This window comes from Anser brachyrhynchus (genome assembly GCF_964034855.1).
Source record: "Anser brachyrhynchus genome assembly, contig: SCAFFOLD_120, whole genome shotgun sequence".
Taxonomy (NCBI): Eukaryota; Metazoa; Chordata; class Aves; order Anseriformes; family Anatidae; genus Anser; species Anser brachyrhynchus.
Genome location: NW_027663910.1, coordinates 114,957 through 133,766, shown reverse-complemented (window position 1 = coordinate 133,766; position 18,810 = coordinate 114,957). Strand labels below are relative to the sequence as shown.

The 18,810-nt window shown below is 59.9% G+C and overlaps 1 protein-coding gene across 1 annotated transcript; it reads right to left on the bottom strand.

Moving 5' to 3' along the window:
• Positions 1–8,040, bottom strand: LOC308186660 (adenylate cyclase type 10-like; the record flags this gene model as incomplete). The annotated part of the gene is given in 14 exon segments (XM_080608780.1): positions 1–240; positions 414–521; positions 892–1,114; positions 1,363–1,414; positions 1,633–1,971; positions 2,116–2,370; positions 2,966–3,097; positions 3,739–3,875; positions 4,544–4,671; positions 4,674–4,835; positions 5,289–5,375; positions 5,704–5,896; positions 6,808–6,997; positions 7,884–8,040. Coding segments are annotated over 14 exon segments (2,349 nt in total). The 3' UTR covers positions 1–54.
• Between the last annotated feature and the right edge of the window lie 10,770 nt (positions 8,041–18,810).

The following is an 18,810-nucleotide window of genomic DNA, read 5'->3' as shown; positions in this document are numbered from 1 at the left end:
CTGAATGCCTGGCACCAGAATACTCTTCCTTTCCCATGTGCTCCCTTCTGCTGCTTACCGAGCCTCTGGCGGAAGGGAGGGTGTTCTTCTGTTTGGGGCACAAAGAGCACCCTGAAACCTTTCCCACAGAGACTTGACAAAGGCTCCGGCACGCGTCTGAGGGAATTGCTTTTTCAGAAGGCTCAGCGCCCGCCTGGTCGTTTTCTTGGCCAGCCTCACGCATCCTAGATTACAGCAGACCTGCACAGGAAGAGGGAGACGGGCAGACACGGACCGCTTTCCCAAGCCTCTCCTCCTGCAGAGGCTGCAGAAATGTACCAGGGGCTGCCTATAGCAGGGACGCCCCCTGCAAGAAGGGAAAGCATCCGGCTCCATCCTCCAGGACACCCCTCTGCGTCACCCTGCCGCTTTACCTCCCCTTTGAGGCTGAAGAAGGTCGCCTCCTCAAAGCAGTCTAACGCAGTTGCTGTCTTCTCCATGGAGTTCCTCAGGGCCTCCGCTTCGTTCAGCTTCATAAGGGCCTTTGAGCAAGCACACAGGCAGCAGGTGAGCATCGGTGCAGAGCCCCTGGCCAGCTCCGTCCTTCCCTCTTGCCTCCTGTGGCACCTGCCTTAGGAGGGCCCGCATCTCCCCACGCGATCCCTGCCCTAGCACAGTGCCCCGTGGGCTCGGAGCTCAGGCACCAAGGGAGCCTTCAGACCACCTCCCAGGTAATGCAGCTTGTGCTGACGGGCCTGCTTGAGTGCCCCGTGTCTCTTGCTGCGGGAGAGGCAAAGCGCAGGAAACAGTCCGGCTCTGCCCCCGCTGTTTCTTTTGGGAGGCCCCTTAGCCGGCGTGTCCTGTTGCAGTGGACTCCAGGTGCGGTGCGTGCTGGCAAGCAGGGCCACTCACCATGTAGCTGTTGGAGACGTGCAGGTAGGCAGCCGCACACTCCAGCAGGTAATAGAAGGCTCGGGGAGCGTTGCCTATGGCCACATAGTGGCGAGCCAAAGGCACAAGCACTGATTCGATGATGGCTTCGCATTTGCAGGAACACTCGCCACCGTCCTTCTCTTCGGTCCTGCTGGGCTGCGCAGTTGTCCACTCGCCCGCTGGTGGAAACCGCTCTGACGCTCTGGTCAGCGGCAGGATGCCAGGAAAAGAAGAGAGCAAAGAGCGGATGAGCATCACCTGAGATGACCCTGCTCTCCCTACAGGTAGCAACAAAAGCCCAGTTTCCTGCTGTCTCATCCCAGCTCCCACCCCACAGCCAGCCTCCTCGTCCCAGAGCTGGAGTCCCAGCCAGCAGCCAAACGGCAGAGCTCCATCTGTCTGCTCTGGAGCTCACTGGTTTCCACAATCATCAGAACCTTGTCTCCTCACCTCAACTCCTCCTCCGAGAAAGCCTGCTGCTGCTGCAGGGCATTTGCACTACCTGGGAAGAAGAGAGAGCGTGTCAAGGACCTCCCCACGTAGCCCGGGCTAAGAGCTGCGGGCTTGCAAGGCTCCTGCCGAGCAGACCCAGGGCACAAGAGCTGCGGTGATCATCCTCGTCCCCTGGCTCATCCCTGGCAAGCTGGGGCCCACCAGGTCCCCAGCACATGGGCCTGGGCTTCCAGAGGGAGGGGGCTCCGCAGCACGCACACAGCCTACCCTCAGGGGTGTGACTCCTGTCCTTCTTCAGCTGTTCTCCAGCGAGCACCAAGGCCTCCCAGCTGTGCCAGTCATCCTCGTCCGCAGAGCCCTGGCAGTTTTCCCCATCCTGGGGACTGGGGACGGCAAAGCGGTGGAAGGCCACAAAGTCCCCTCCGTGGCAGCTCCGGCATTTGTGCGCGTGCTTCTCCAGGAACGCAGCACACTTGCGCTGCGCGTTGGCCCTCTGTCTCTCGGGCCACAGCTCGTAGGCTGCCTCCCGCAGCAGCGGGGCACAGAAGGCCAGGACGCCAGCCCGCCACTCTGTGGTCTCCTCGCTCATAGACGGCCTCTCCGCCCCTGCAAGGCAATGGATCGTGGCCTCAGACAGAGTGGTAGAGGCATTCTCAACAGCCGCTGGGAATTTCCCTCTGCGCAAAGCTGGTGGAGGAAGGCCCCTTTCAGCTACAGCGCTCCTGGGTCTACGTTACTGCCACCACTTACCGCTCCCTGCCTGCTGAGAGGTGGACGGCTCCTCTCTAGCATCTTGGACGTCTCTGGGCACCCCTGTGTCCTTCAGCCACTTAATGATGTTGTCGCTCACCAGCACGTCCAACAAGTAATTCATCTGCTGCCTGATGCAGGTGGGCAGGATGTGAGCCAGCAGCTGGGTGGTAAACACCGGCCCTGTGATGGCCGCAAACTTCAAAGCCATCTGCTTCTTCAGCGTGATCCGGTCCAGCTCAGCCAGCGCAATCTCTGTCAAGAAGAAGCAAAACATCTCTCTCTTTTGTGTCCCAGAGCCTGAGCTTGGAGAGGCTGGACAGTTCCACCATCGGAAACAGGGTAGACTTTGGCCTCTCTTCCTCAAGATGGCACCTGCTGGGCAATCGCAGCCCAGGGGAATGTCTTCAGGATGGCTCCACTCCTCCGGCAACCACAGGCCACAAGGCCCAGGGATAAGAGAGACCCAGACAAGCGCTCCTCCACCAAGGATGGGGAGGGCACGATCCTGCGGGTACATGCGACCCGCGATGCGACCTAGCAGAGCTGAACTAGGCTGACGCCCAGCAGTGCACACAGAGAACAGAGAGCGCTTTCACCACCTCAGAGCTGGACTTGGAGCTCCCCGCAACTGCTGTGCGCCTCACAGGTAGGCTCACAGCTGGTCCACAGCCCGGAGGGGGACATCTGTGCCCTTAAGCACAGAGCTCTTTCTGCTCAGACCGGAGTCGCTTTCCTGGCACGGACCCCCCGGCTGAGCGGGTGACTCCACAGCATGCCGATGCCCAGCCCCTCTCTCATGTGCACCCCAGGAAAGGACCCCAGCACAGCCGCGAACCCAGCCCCTCACCTTTCAAGGTGGCCGGCAGCACGGTGGTCTCCAGGCTGACGTCTGGTCTGATGGTGCAGACCCTGCCGCTGTTATTCCCAGCACTGGAGCTTGAGGTGGCTGAGACGAGGTGTGAAGTCTCGACTGCAGAAGCTGGGGAGAGAGAGAGAGGGAGCGCATGAACAAGGTGGGGCAAGTCCAACCTGTCACGGTCGGGTGCGCTTCATGGCCCGCACCGAATGCGGTCAGTGAGCGGGGCAAACCGGTTTCCACTGCAGTGTTTTTGTTTGCATCGCCCTTGCAACTCTTTTTCCGCCTTCACACCAGCTGCCCAGCTGTACTGAATGAACGTCCCGCGACAGAACGCAGTAGTTGCTGCCTTTGACCGCGCTACCTCCCACAGCCAGGGAAATTGCCGGTGATAATCCAAAAAGCAAAGCCCATGCAGGCTGTCCCCAGGGCAACAGCACTCTGCTTGGCATTGCTCTTGCAATTAGTGCTCTTGCATTACTGCCAAGCTCCTCAGTTCCCAGCGCCTTTGCGGGCATTTATGGTTTTGGATTACAGTTTCCCAGGTCTGTCCCTCTCCTGCAGAAGGGCTTTCTTCTCAAGGGAGCTGGTGGCTTGCCAAGGTGACAGCAAGGTGTGCGGGAGCCCACGCCTCAGCCAGATCAAGTTCTGTCCTGCTGCCAGATCGGACTCTGCCCAGACTCACTGGAGAGCCACAGGACACGGTCGTGCGGGGGGGAGGGAGGTGCAACAGCATCTCGCCAGTGCGCAACAAGAGTGCTTACCGATCAAGCCCTCCCAGTCGTCCTCTGCTTTTTTGTCCTGCCTCCCAGTGCGGAACAAGCGCATGTTGTTGCAACGCAGGCAGCGCAGCAGTTCCTCGCAGTAATATGGGATGCCAGAGCTTCTTTGGATCAGGAACCTGGGCAGGAGCAGAGCCAGCAGTGACCAACACCAGGGAAGTACGGTGCGACACAGTTCTGATGGGCGGGCGGCGAGTCACTCAGCCTCACAGGGTAACCAGCCTCTTCGTCACAGCTACGGCGCACTTCAGAAGGGGGCGGTCCTCCCACTGGCTTGGGCGTTTGGGACCCCCTGACCCTACACCGTTTGCTGGAGTCCGTGGGGAAATGGTCGTGGACAATGTCCAAAGCACAACGCAGCAAGCCTGACCTTCCGTGTCCTCAGGAGCCCAGATCTGCTCTGGCAGCTGGCTGGACCCCTGCTCCTGGGAATCCCTCCTGCAGCCTGGCCACATAGGTCAAAGCCTTTTGCACGCCTCAGCCACGCTAAGGCTTGGGCACCCACCTCCCTCTGCTCTCCTCTCTCCTCTTCTCTCCCCTTTCCTCCCTGCCTTGCCCTCCCTCCTCTGCAACAGCAAAGGGCTGTCACTGCCCGCGTGCTGCATCTTGGGAGCTGCCTATTCTTAGCTCCCGCCTGCTGTGGTGAGTCTTAAGGAGAAACCCAGGTCCTTGCTGGAGTCAAGGATGCTGCCAGAAGGCCCCGTGCTTCCTTTCCTGCGGGGCGACTTCCTTCCGTGGGCGGCGTAGGTCCAGCCCCTCCGGAAGAACTCCCTGGCCTGCAACATACCTTGCTAGATCCCTGGGGATGCTGACCACTCCAAGGTCCTGGCAGGCTTTCTGCACCACAGCTGCAGGTTTCAGCTCTTCCAGATGAAGACAGCTGATTCTCTGGGACATTGTGCTCACAGACATTGTGCTGCAGCTTTGAAAAAGCTCTCCGTTCTCTCGTGGCCAGGAGCTAAGCTCATGACCATGAAGAGCGTGACGCTTTGGAGCACGGGCCACATGATAATCCAGGAGGCAGGGTCGATGAAGTGGGCGTTGTCGATGACAAATATGCCGAATTCTCCTCCAAGGGTCTGAAAAAAGCAGACGGTTCTGTGTGGGGTCTGGTGGATTCTCAAGCGTCTTCTAGGGGAGGAAATGTAGCCCCTCTCTCCGGAGACGGAGAATACTCAGAAGTCTCTCCCCAGCCGCTTCCCTCTTCAGAAGCTTACTGGCTGTTCATTTCTGCGAGACTTTAAGGTCTCCTCAAGCACCACTTGCCCTTCTGAAGGAGGGAACTTGGGCAAAGGAACGCAGAAGGCGTCAATCCTCCTCCAGGGCACATACCCTCCAACTTAACAGGAGGCGAGCTACTAGGCATATGGGGAGGGCTCGAGAGGGGCTTCTGGGAGGAGGGGCTCCTGGGCCCTGAAGGGCGATGACCCTGGCACATCGTCCTGCTGCCCACTCAGGCCGCTCTGATGTGGAGCCTGCAGCGGGCAGGGTTGTTTTCTTTCTCTGACCCAGGTGGAAGGAGGAACGCTCACCTTCTGTAGCACTTGCATACAAGTCAGGTGCAACTCCCTTTTCCTTGGAGTGTCATGCATCTTGCGAATCTTGTCCGGGACGGCAAACTGGACGGGAAAGCAGAGTCAGAAAGAAACATCATCCTGGGACCAGGCATGCCTATCCACCAAGCTCGACGGCAGAACAAAGCGCCTCTGCTTTTGCATGAGGTCAACACGAGCCTCTCTTCACTGGCCTTTCCAGGGTGCTGACCAAGACACCTGGCTCATGCGCAGGACATGAAGTCACCACAGACAGGGAGCCTCCCCGGACCCAGGAATCAGAACGCGGTGCTATGAGCCCCGCGGCTCCCAGCCCGGAGCTAAGCCTGCCCAGCGGAACACCCAGACAACAACCAGACTACCTCAGGAGGCAGTCTCACCCTCTCGCTCCCACCTTGACGAGGAGAATGTCATTGAGGAGGCAATATCTGCTCTCTTCTATCGCCCCTTGGAGCTTGGCCTGCAGGGTGCGCTGCCTGTCCTCGCACGTTTCACCCGCCTGCAGGCCCAGAGCCCTGGCCACCAGCATACGGATGGCAGAGAAGGGCTGCCTCACGTTGGCCTCGGTCAGTTCCACGGTGACAACCCTGCGGTGCAAAAGCAAAAGGCACCTGAGCTGCAGAAAAGGCCCCCAGTAGCCCACGCCTGCCAAGACAGGAGAGCTAGAGATTCACGCCGCCTGGTTCTTACTGCAAAGGAACGCAGGGTGCGCAGTCCCGGGGGTGGGGGAGGAGGGCCAGGCACAGGGCAGAGGCATCGCAGTCTTCCACGAACGTCAGGGGAGTCCCTCGCCAGAGGCCAAAACCAAAGAAAACCCAGATGGGGCAAAGAAGCCGGGGTGTGCTGTAGGCTAGTAGACTGCTTTGCCACCCTGGACAAGCAAAAGAAGCCTCTTGGAAAGGAGGACCTGTGTCACTTAGTGGCTCAGGACACCAAGCATCTGGCACCTTTGGCTCAAGTCTTTTGATAGTTTTCAAGAGACAGCAACGTTAACATTCAAAAGGTCCTCCAACCATGGCCCAGAGGGACACCTGAGAACTGAGCAGGCAGACAGGAGGAAGAGTGGCCCAGTGGCCCACCTTTCCCCAGGGCGACATGACTGACCCAAAGCTTCCTGCGCAGAAGGAGCTGGGAAAAAATTCCTCCTTGCGTCAGAATGACCTCTGCCGTAGCCTTGCACGTAGTGGAGCAAGCACAGCGCAGGGAGCCCAGCGGAAAGCCGCTTGGACAAAGCCTGCACGGCTAGCGTGCGTCTCCAAAGCCAGGACAACCTTCCCCACCCCACTGGCATCACTCCCGGCTCTCTTAGCAGCAGGAGACAGAAAGGCAGAGAGGTACAAAGCAGACCCGTGCCAGGCCTTTGAATCTTCCTGGCCACGGGGAAGGGATGTCTGCGGGAGACCAGGCTGGTCTCTTGCTGCACAGCTCCTCTTTGCCGGCCAAGGTTGCACCCTTGGGGTCCCTGTGCCCCCATCCAGATGGCTCGGAAGACACTCACCACTTCTCGGCGATTCCCACATATTGATAGATATGGCCGGGATTGGTAACGCCTTTCAGCTTTGTCTCCGGCAACTCCTTGAAGAAGCAACCGGGCAGGCGAGAGGCTGCGGAGGTGGCTTCATCACAGGACACCAGCCTAGGGTAGTGCACCATCAAGCGTGCAGCCAAGTTCACCTTATGGCCAATCACTGCCACAGAGAGAGAACACGTTGACATGGTTAGGAAAGCGGCCTTGCCCCACCCTTCAAGGCCAAGGGCTACTTCCCCTTGTTGTCCATAGGTGCATGCCCAGTGGACTGCACCAATAAGCACACAGAGCTGAAATCCACACGAAGGTCTTTTAATTAAATAACTAATTATATAACTCTGCAGAGTCAGGTGCTTGGCGATCTTTTGCAAAGCCAGCACACTTCAGACTTGAATCACCGTTATTTATACACAGCAAACTTGTGAAAGCTATCTCTTTGGCTACTTTTGATTGGCTATTACAGCTCACCTAACTTATGTCTACGGAGTTTGCACATTACAGAGGAAGAGCGGGGGAGGAGGGGACACCAAATCCCACATCAGCATACATTAGCATTTTGATGGGTATGTTTTTTAATACGTTTATGACCCTTAATGAGCAAAAGGTTACTATAGATCAGTCTGGAGCTGTTGTTCTCCTTCTTGTTTTTACCTTTTATCCCATATCTTCCTTGCTTCTGCTAGCTCAAGGCTGCCTGTCTCTCTGCTCCCTTATTTTCTCAGCTAAAAGACTATACGAGCTATAGAAAAGACTACACAAGCTGCGGGCCTCCCTATATTCCTCAAGGTTTCCTTGTGTTTTTTTTTTCCCCAGCTTTGGGACTACACCCTCAGGCACAGGTCAACCCAGCAGCAGGGCAAGCGGACCCAGCGGGAACCACAAGTCTCTGAGCCCATTCTCCCACCTCAGGTGGAGACCGGTGCCATCTGGGCCGCCACCGGCAGCCTGTGGCATATGTGCTTGCCCCAGCCTGCCCGTCTCTTCATGACTGACATCCTTAAGCGCACCCACGCCAGCCTCCCACTCTTCAGACTAAGGTGCGGTACCTGTATGTTCGGCCCTCTCAGGGTGGCCACAGAGGCCGCAGAACACCGTCCCGCTGGTGACCCCGACGGACACTGCCCCGGCACACGGGGAGAGAAGCGCAAAGTCAGTGGCGCCCCAGGCGCAGACCTGCTCGCCCCGCTCCGCCCCTTCCCACATCTCCCCTTGGCGCCAGCCAGGGCCACCTGCTGTCCCACAGCCAGTGCGTGTCTTGGGGACTTGGAGAGCTCGGGGCGCAACACACCCCGCTCACAAGGGACACGGGGAGGGCGCACGCAAGATGGCTTGGACCCTTCCCCTGAGGCACGATGGCTGCGACCTGCAGCAGGCCACAGCCCCTCTCATTAGTGGAGGAAAGCAGGTGCTGCCCACAGAGCACCTACAATGCCAGCGGCTTGAGATCACGGGGCTGGGCCCGAGCCCTGTTCCTGGCCCTGTTGCCCAGAGGGGCCTGCCTCTGGCACCAAGGAGCCTCGTGCCCTGGTGAGGGCTCGCTCCAGCACCACGACTGGCAGGCTCTGCTTGGAGGGCCTGCGCCTGGCTGCCCTGAGCTAAGCCCAGGGGCCGCCTGCTGCCTCTCAGGGTGCTGCCTCAATCCTGCCAGGGACAAAGGAGGCCAAGCCAGGAGGCCACGTCTCTTGCTGGTCAGCCCCCTTGCGCTGTCCCAGGCAGCACGCACGCCCTGCAACGCTGCCACACACTCACTCAAGTTTCCTCAGCGACGCGGAGCACATGCTGACGATCTGAAGAGCGCTTTCCAAGGCATGGATGCTCTCGTGCTGCAGCTTTGCTCCAGACAGTCCCAACACACAGAGGAACGTGCAGCCCTGCAGAGGACGGATGCAACACATCTGGTTACAGTGCCCATGGCCAGCAGCTAATGTCGTTCCGCTGCAGTCGCCAGGGAGACCAGCACAGCTGCAGGTCAACACAAAGCCACAGAGGACTGATCCCACCGGCAAGGCAGAGCTGCTTCTCAGTCCCTCTCCACTAAACAGACAAGGGCCACCCTCTGGGGGTGGGGTTGCTCCCCCACGCTCACCTTATCAAACAGGAGGCTTTTGTTGTTTTCGCCCTTGTGAGGACTGAGGATTGCTGAAATGATCCTGTTGGCGTTAGAGAGGCCCCTCCTAAGATCCAGTAAGTTGGCCTCTGCAGAAAACTGCAGCTGGACAAAGAGGCTGGTGACTGGCCGTAGCTCAGACCACAGGTGCAGCGGCACATCCTCATCCATCTGGAAGGGAAGAGCACGACAGCTTTGCCAGCCTGTTCTCCCGGGGGTTCCTCTGGGCCCGTGCCATACACCAAGGGAGAGCAGGCGTGCTCGCAATACCAGGTACTACTGGAGGAAGGGTAAGTCCTCTGCTCGGTGCCAATCGCAGGCCAGCCCGCGGCAGGCAGGTCATAGCACAGTCATAGCACAAACGACAAAGGAGGGGAATGTTCCAGCAACACCCCATCTTGTGACAAGTACGGCCGCGAGGGGCGACCCTCTGGCACGTCCCAGGGACTTGAGCAGACTCGCCCGCTTGTCCTCGCCTCGTGCCCACAGCACGTCCAGAACAAGAGTCGTGGAAAAGGCAGAGGGAAGGCCACCTCCCGCCACCCGCGCCTCTTTGAGGAGCAGCACAAAACGGGCAGTTTCCTGGCACATGCAGCACCACTAGCCCTGGCGTCAGTTCCCCTGGGTTCCCGCCTCAGGCTGCTTTTCCTTTCGTTTGTCTGTTTTCACGAGAGCTCCACCCCTGCAATGCACACCTTCTTCTGCCCTCCCAAAATGCAGCCTCCAGCAGCGGTGGCCTTACCTTCCTGAGAGCGGCTGCCGGTATGTGCTTCTTCAGCCTTGCTGCCACTTTTCGATCACTGGACATGATAAGAGCTGGCCTTCGTTGCCCTAAGGGAAGCAAACGCAGGCCTTCACTGGCAGGACGGGACTAGAAGGGGGCTGAAAGACGGGGCTGGCGCTGGGCAAAGCAGAGCAGAGATTCTTTGGTGTTTCCTCCTGCTCCCCTCTGCAGCTGCTCGGCCGGAGCCGTCCCCTGGCAGGAGGGGGCGGCAGCGACAGCCTCAGCTGAAGCACAGGAGGGCCAAAGGCACGAACGTCGACTGAAAGGTGGAAGAGGGCAGAGGGAGTTCCTCCCTGGAACTCTGAAGCAGGCAGGCCCCACTTTTCCCGCCAGTCCCAGAACACGGTGAAGCAGGGACTCACTTATCCTTTCCAAATGCCGCATCTTCGCGTGTTGGTCAAAGCGGCCTGCAGCATCTTGGCGTTCCGATCCAGACCTGTGCTCCATCCTCAGAACCTGCAGACACGCAGAAGGAAAGTACTGCCACTGGCCGCCCCAAGGAGCCCCAGGAGACACAGCCGGCCCCTCCACTCTCACTTTCCAGAGAAGGGCAGAAGCTCTTGGTGCAGCAAGCCCACTTCTCTGGATTTTCAGCTGGGACAGAAGTGCCTCCTCAGAAGGACCAGAGCCACGCAGGCATCACCCAAGCATGCCCCAGCTCTCAAGGACAGCTGCGGCGACCCACGGGGGCCCAGACCCTTCCCGTGCTTCCCTCGGCCCCTCACGCCAAGCAAACACAACCCAGAGTTACCCCTGAGGTGGAAGGGCAACTGCTTCAGCTCTCCACCAACCCTTACGGCTACAACTCTCTCCACGTCCAGCGCCTCAGCCTTCTAGCACCTGCCTCCTTCCCTTCCGGGTGCGGGTCTTCAGAAAGGCTCTAGAGGCCAACCCGTCCACCTACCTTCAGAGACCGTTTGCCACCAAGAAGCTTGGTCTGGATCTGTTCCTGCTCACACAGCTCCCAGCAGGTGGGTGAGAGGATCACTTCACTTTTAACCGCAAGGTTTTGGGCCTCCATAACTTCATCCAGGGCCTGGCTGCAGATGAAGTAATGCTGCTCCCTGTCTCCGGCAGTCAGTAAGGTCATTTGCCCTGCGGAGATCCCTGGGGAGAGAGCGAGAAGAAGCACTGACACCGGGGAGCTTTTGACCTCTATGGCCCCCCAGCACCTCAGCTGGCCAGCAGCTCAGCTGAAACCCAGCCTGGAGACGGGCATTAGGGAGGGGGGAGGAGTAATGGTTTTAGACTAAAAAGAAGGAGATTTACATTAGATATTCTACTGTAAATTAGAATTGGTGTCTGCAAAGACACCAAAGAAGTCGACGCTGACGATGTGTTGGCACTGCCGGGCATCTCACCCTGCTGCCTGTGCCACCAGCCCAGCAGAACAGCAGGTTTGATCAGTGCCTGCTCTTTTTGATGGCACGCAGGTTGTAGCTGTCTGCTTGAGGAAAGATGGGAGGCTCTCAGATAGTGGGGAAGGGTGGAGCTTGAGGTGAAGATGAGGTGAAGAGGTGGAACAAAAGCAAGCAGGGAGACACAGGTGATGTAAGGAAGGCTGCAGTCCGCTGCTGTCGCCTGCTCATTTGCGACAATCCTTCTCAGCAACACCAACCCTTGGCTGCTTGGCTGCCGGAACATGAGGCAGCTTCCCAGAGCCGATGCGTGCCTTACCCAAGCGGCAGGCAGGGCAAAAGTGCCTGTACAGGGACTCGGTGTGGAATGCTGGCAGGGGAGGCTTTCCATTGGCGCTGGCCCCTGCAGAGGTGCCGGCCTTGCTCTGGAGGCAAGAAGCAGCCAGCAGCACTGGAGAGTGCCAGGGCTGTGCACGTGGCACAGCTGACCCAGCAGCGCCCATACCTATCTTCAGCTGGAGCTTCACACCCACGTGCGTGTCACGAGTGCCATGCTTCTTCTGGATTTGCTGGCAACACTGCAGCACCAGGCCGATGGTCTGAGGCAGCTGAGCTTCCGATGCTCTCCACAGCACCAGCACAGCATCCCCTGGGGAAAGGGAGGGGAAGGTGAAGGCTCTCCTGAGGGACAGCAGCAAGCGGCCAGCCGGCGTGCAGAGGAAGATGGGCTTGTGGGAGGGCATCCTCCTGAGGGACGGCACCCTGGCCACAGGGACCCCTCCCCTCTGCCGGGCCAGCCACAGCACCAGCCAGGGCGGCAGAGGAAGAGGGTGGGTGGCGGGGGGACCCTCTGCCCGGCACTCCTCCGCAGCTGCAGCGGCCAGAGAGCTGCTCCATCACGCCAGAGCACAGAGCAAGCGGCTCCCGCGGGAAACACTGCACAGCAGCAGGACACGGAGGCAGCCTCCTCCTAAGGACACACCTCCAAACTTCAGGATGTCTCCTCCAAAATCCAGCACATCTGCGGAGAAAGAGAAGGGAAGGCAGAGTTATGGGGGTGCCTTCTTCTGGAAGCCGTGGGGCAAGCCACTGTGGCCACAGCCCTGGCCCCTGCACAGCGAGCTGGGAGGCAGTGCCGTGGGATGCTACACAAGCACAGTACGCTGCAAGCTGGAAGGCACCTCTGGAGATTATCTGCTCCAGTCCCGCACCCCCGTCTCCACTCAAGCCGAGCCACCCAGAGCCACCTGCCTGGGGCCACGTCCAGATGCCTGGTGAAGATCTCTGAGCGGGGACACTTGCAAATGCTGCCAAAGTGGTGGCCACCACATGCTCCCGGTCAGAGACATCCCCCAGGATAAGGGGCTCATGAGGGCCACACACAGATGTCAGTGCCAGCATCCCTAGGTCACTGGCACGCTGGCACTCACTGGATGCCCCCAGCCTGCCCGGGGTCCTAATGGCACCAAAGCGGTGTTCCATCGTGGAACTGGAACTGTCTCTCTGCAAGCACAGAGGCAGATGCTGAGAAAGAGGGTGTCCCCTTGCTCATGCAATCAGAGAACGATCTAGGTTGGAAAAGGCCTTCGAGATCATCAAGTCCGACCATCCACCTGGCCTACTGAGTCCCCAGCACTAAACCATGTACCTTAGTGCCATGTCCACGCATCTCTTAAATAACTGCAGGGACTGGGACTCCATCACTTAACTGGGCAGGCTGTTCCAATGCTCGACCACACCCTCCATGAAGAAATTCTTCCTAATACCCGACCCAAGAACAACCTGCCCCAAATTGAGACCCTCTCCTAATGGCCTATCTCTTCTCACCTGAGAAAAGAGACCGACTGCCTCCGCGCTGCAGCCTCCTTGCAAGGAGGTGGAAAGCGCAGTGAGGTCTCCCCTCAGCCTCCTCTTCTCCAGACTAAACAACCACAATGCCCTCAGCCGCTCCTCGTAACTCCTGTTTTCTAGTCCCTTCACCGGCTTTGATGCTCTTCTCTGTACACACGCAAGCGACTCAAACATCCTTCTTGCGGTCGGGGCCCCAAACTGAACGCAGTATTCGAGGTGCGGGCTCACCGCTGCCGTGTCCAAGAGCTATCACTTCCCTAGCCCTGCTGGCCACACTAGTTCTCATGCAGGCCGGGATGCCATCGGCCTTTCTAGACACCCGCGCACGCTGCTGGCACATGTTCAGCTGGCCGCCGACCAGCAACCCCACATCCTTTTCTACTGGGCACATTTCCAGCCACCCTTCCCCAGGCCTATGCGGCTGCATTAGGTTGCTGTGAGCCAAGCACAGGACCCAGCACTTAGCCTTGTTCAGTGGCACGTGGCTGGACTTGGCCCAGCCCACCTCGGCAAAGCCTTCCCACCCTCAAGCCAGTCAACCATCGTGCCTAACTTGGAATCGTCTGCAAACTTACTGATGGAGGGTGCATTCAATCCCCTCCTCCCTCCTGGTCACTGATGAAAATGTTAAACAAAAAAGGCCCTGGTACAGAGCCCTGGAGAATGCCACTGGTGTCCAGCCACCAACTGGATTGAACCTGGATTGAATGCCACTTGCTAGGACTCTTTGAGCCCAGCCATCCAGCCACTTCTTTACTCAGCAAACAGTACATACGCCCAGGCAGCATATATATGAGCAGCCAGTTTCTCCGGGAGAATACTGTGGGCAGCGGTATGAAACGCTTTATAAAAAGCCAGGCAGACAACGTCCAGAGCCTCTCCCTCCTCTACTAAGCGGGTCACCTTGTCATAGTTGATCAGGGTAGTCAGGAGGGACCGAGCCTTCAAAACCCCATGCCGGCTGCTTCTGATCCCTCCATTGGAGGCACACGCACGTGCCGTGTCACAGCACTCAGGATCACCTGCTCCGTAACCTGCCCTGATACCGACGTCAGACTGACAGGCCTGTAATTCCCTGGAAAGTCCTTCCAGCCCTTCCTGTCGCCTGGAGGCACGTCTGCCAGCCTCCAGTCCGCTGGGCCTCCCTGGTCACAGTGGGCAGCAGAAGAGACCTGCTGCGCTCCTGCCTCGCCACGGCAGCCCCACGGCTCCCACTGTCCCCCCAGGCCGCAGTGAGCTCCACAGCCCTTCCAAGGAGGCAGGAGCAGGCGGAGCAGCAAGGCTGCCTCTGCCCTCGGCAAGCAGCCTCAGGGCACGATGTCCAACAGCCTGGCAGCATGGCTCTTACCCTCCAAAACGTCACACTTGTAGTCATTGAGCGTTTGCGCCAGCTCGTCAGCACCTCTGTCTGCGCCGCTCTGCTGGACGCACTTCTCTGAAAACGCAGTGAAACCTGCAGGAAGGACACACAGAGATCAGGACATGTCTACGTGGGCCAAAGGACCTGGCAGCCAGTCCTGTTCTGCCAAGCCCAAGCGCCCGTCAGTCGCTGCATCGCAAGAGAAGCCAACCCATGCTCTCTTTAGCCATCACAGCAGGAGTCCTCAACGGTGCCAAGATAGCTGTGCCATCTACGGGCCAGGGCTCCCGAGGGCCTGGTGTGCCCCAATGGCTCGTTTCTGTGGAGGCTCCACCGTGCCCAGCCCACCTGCAAAATCCGCTAAGAACAGCACTTCCACGATAACCTTGGGGACCAAGTTGTCCCAGATGAAGTCCTCAGAAAGACGGAGATCGGGGAGGAGCACAGCTCTTTTCCCCAGCTCAGAGTACAGGTATTTCCTCTCCCAGGCAGATGCCATGATCAGCGCCCTGTGGTACCGGGGGCAAGTGCCCCCATGGTACCGCCCTGCGGTACCTTGCAAGAAGCAAGTGCAGAGCACCCTCCTCCCCCTCTTCTTCTACCTGCATGACTAGAACCAGTGTGTGGCTCAGGTGGGGATTTAAGGTGGGGCTGGCAAAGAGCCACAGGAGGGAAGCATTTGCTGGTGGCAGCTGGGGCCATGGCTGTGCTCTGCTCCATTCTCCCTCGTCTCTCGTCCAGGTGCCATGGGTCATGCAGATCATCCATGACTGCCTGGTGTCGGTCAGCAAGGAGTCACTCCTGGACAGCCTGAACAGGACCCTTTTCCAGATCACCTCCTTGGACCCCGAGCATGCGGTCCAGGGCCTGCTGGAGGCCTTCCCGTGGTGCGATGGGTATGGGGCCCACCCATCCACCTCTGGCACAGCTCAGGACGCCCAGGGCCGGCACAGGCCGAGGGGCGGTGGCTGGGTGGCCCCACCGACAGCATGCTTTGTCTCTGCAGGGTTGCCACGGCCATGTGGCAGACGATGGTCTCCGAGCCCCGCGTTGCAGAGGACGTGCTGAGAAGCCTGCTGATGCAACGCACAGGGTCTGAGCACGATGGCTTCGGCCCACAGCACAGCTGCGTCCGCTCCTGGGCTGTGAGTTCCTGGAGCAGGCCTCGCTCACCCCCAGCGGGGCTGCACTCCCCTCCCCGTCCCCTCCTCCACTCTTCCCCTGTTCCCGAACGACAGCCTCCCCTGGGGCTCCCCAGTCAGGAGGCCCGGGAGCCAGAGCCCAGCAGGGCCACGTGCACTGCTGGGGCCCCACTGCGCACAGGCACGGAGCCCGCCCCGGCGCTGCCACTCTCCGTCCTCCTCCCTCCCCACCTGCTCCTGCCTTGCTGGGCAGCCCGGGGCCGGGCGGCTCCCTGGCCCAAGCAGGCTGCAAGGTGTGGCCCAGGGAGCCCAGGGCAGCTGGCAGGACCCCCGGGGACTGCTGGGGCCTTTGCTCTGGATACGAAAAGCTGGCTTGCCCGTGACACAAAGCAGAGCCGACCCCAGAGAGTCGCTGGGGCTGGGCCCCAGGCCAGGCAGCCAGGCAGCAGGCTCTGCCCTGGTGTCTCTGACAGTGCTGCAGGGACATCCGTGCACTGAGAGCTGCGCCTGGCTGTTTTCTGCAGGTAACCAGTGCCATGCACAAGATCTTCCAGCTGCCCTCCAGCAAAGGCGTTGCGCAGTCCCTGTTCCACAAGTTCTACGTTGCCGTGCTCTTCCAGATCTCCTTCACCCACGAGTGCACGCTGCAGGACTTCAGCATGAGCAGCAGTCAGACGGGGGAGCGCATGTGGCCCCCGGGCAGCTTTCTCAGGTGCTCCATCCCCACTGCCAGGTCTGTGCCCCAGGCCAGAGCCAGGGCCGGGGCTCCACATGTGACGCACGCTGTGCTCTGCATGCAGGACTGCTGTGATGACCATGAGAGCGCTTTTCCAGCACCTGAAGGGTGCCGCTTTGGTTGAAGACATCCAGACGCAGGGTGGCTGGGACATGCTTTTAAGCCCTGAGACCTTCCACACAGGTGTCGCTGTGCTGACTAGGTGAGCGCCTCATCAGTTGTCCTTGTCTCCCCTGGCATTCTTCTCCCGGAGGTGGAGGGCCCCACGTGATCCCCTTCCTCGTGGCTGCTGGGGTGTGCCCAGGGGTCCGAGGGACAACGCTGACCCTGAGCGCTGGTGACGGAGGGATCTCAGAAGAGACCGACAGGGGGAGTGGCCGCTTTGATCTTTAAGGTCCCTTCCGACCCGAGCCATTCTATGGTCCATTCTGTGATTTCCATGCCGCTGCCTCTGAGAGTTCCTGGGAGAAGGGCTGCTGTTGCCCGGTGCAGGAGGAGGACTCGCAGGACGTGTCACCTTCCAAAGCGCCCCTTCCTCGGAGACCAGCGGGACAGGAGAGTGCTGGGGCTGGCTCTGCAGGCAGTGCCGCAGCCTGCGCTGCAGCTGTGTGGCAGAGCAGCCGGAAGGGTGGCCAGCGAGCATGGGAAGGCCCGGGGGCCTGGGGATCCAAAGCGGTCAGGAAATGGCATCTGTTGGAAGGCCACAACTTGCGTGTAGGCGGGGCGTCTCTCAGTAAACCGAGCACATCTATGCTCGTCACCCTCCATGCTTGCAAAGGCAAGGTGTATGGCGAAGGGCGGGCGGCCTCTCCTCAAGCGGATAGCACCAGCTGCTGAAGCAGAGCGCAGAAATGCAAGCCTTGCCCTGGCCTGGCCCATGGGATAGCAGCTAGCGCTGGCAGCGCAGTCCCAAGGAGGTTCGTTTGCCCAGCTTGGTGCTACCAATGCGTTCTTCCCCTGGCCAGGGCTCTGCGAAGCAAAGCACCACTCTACTGTGCCTCGATGTTTGAAGAGGCAGTCACGGGTCTCTGCCAGAGACGGAAGCACAAGGAGATCGTCGCCATGGCTGTCTTCACGGAGGTAGGGCCTAGCGGCAAGTGGTGCCTCTCCAAGGTGTCTTGAAACTCTGGGCTGTCTGGCAGATAGGGGAGGGGCCAAGTTGCCAGTCTGATGGAGCTGGGCTGGTGACTGCGCTCTCCTCCCAGTCACTGGGGCCTTTTCCACTGAGGGACCGGGCCTGAAGCATTTGCATTTTGTCCGTCCTGGGGGGCAGCTCCCTGCACACAACCTCTTCCGAAAGTCCGGGGAGCAAAAGGCTGCAAGTGGTTCAGCGGGCAGAAGCAGCAGGCGAGGGAGCTGTGCTGCGTGCCGCGAGGCAGACCTGTGACTGGCTCCGGGGCCCTTGCCCCGAGCTGTGTGGGAGGGGTGATTCAGCGTACTGCCAGGAGTCCTGCCGGCTGGGCCAGGCTCTCACGGGCCTGCTGAGTGTCTTTCAGTTGCTGGACTGCGTAGACTTTGAGCAGCACATCGATGACTGCATCCTGACCCTTCTTCAGTCACACATGCACAGTCAGTCCTTGGTGCTGCGTAGGATGGCGGTCACAAGCGTCGTCGTGCTGCCTACGAGACCCAAGACAGTGAGTGGGGGCATCTGGGCCAAGTGGCGGCACCCACCTGGGGCTGGCCTGCAGGCGCTGTTGCCCGCAGAGGCTTGCTTGGACTTTGCCAGGAATCGGGAGGGGCGGTAGTGGCTCCACTGCTCTCACTGCCTTCTTCATCGGCCCCTGAGCGCTTCTGGCCAGCCCCTGGACTGTGCAGCACGAGGAGAGCGGCACCGGTGTCCGCTCAAAGGCATCTCCTGCTGTGCCAGGTAGAGGTCAATGCCAGGCCCCAGGCCAGCCAGCGCGGGGCTGCCTCAGCTGCAGGAGCACTCTACTCAGAGCAGTCATCCTGCTGAGGTTGGGACGAAGAGCCCCCACACGGGGCCAGGCTGACACAAGTGGCTGCTTCTGCAACCCAACGCAGCAGCCTTCTGTCCCGAGGGGCCTCAGCATGCTCCGTGCTGGCCTGGAGACAGACCTCTGCCCTGGGCTGCGCCCGCTGTAAGCAAAGGGCTTCTGCTGGAGTGGTCCTCGGTGATCCTGAAAAAGAACTGCTGTGTTTCATGCAGGCAGTAACTCTGCAAGGCCTGCTGCCAGAGGTCATGCAGCAACTGCAGGATGCCGACGGCGCCATCAGTATGAAGGCCCTGACTGTCCTCCGCAACGCACTCCGCCTGGCAGATGGGCAGGTGGCTGGCCCCATCGCTCTGCAGCTGCCGGAGAGGCTCCTGCCCCTCTTTGAAAACGTAAGGCTGGTGGGCAAGCCGGAGGTTTGGCCAGCGTGGCCACGGGACACGTGAACGTGGCCTGGGGGTGGTGCGTCCCTCTCCGCGTGTCTCACTGGCCTGCGAATTCTTCTCCCACCACGACCCCTGGGCACGTGCTGGAAACGTTTTGCTTGGTGCTTCTTGGGCTCTCCGGCTGGGGCAGTCCCTCCCTGTGCAGAGCCCTGCAGACGTGTGCTCCACAACGGCAACTTCTCCTCGGCCCCTCGCTGCCCGTGGCAGCTTCTCCCCTTGCCACGTGTCCCCTTG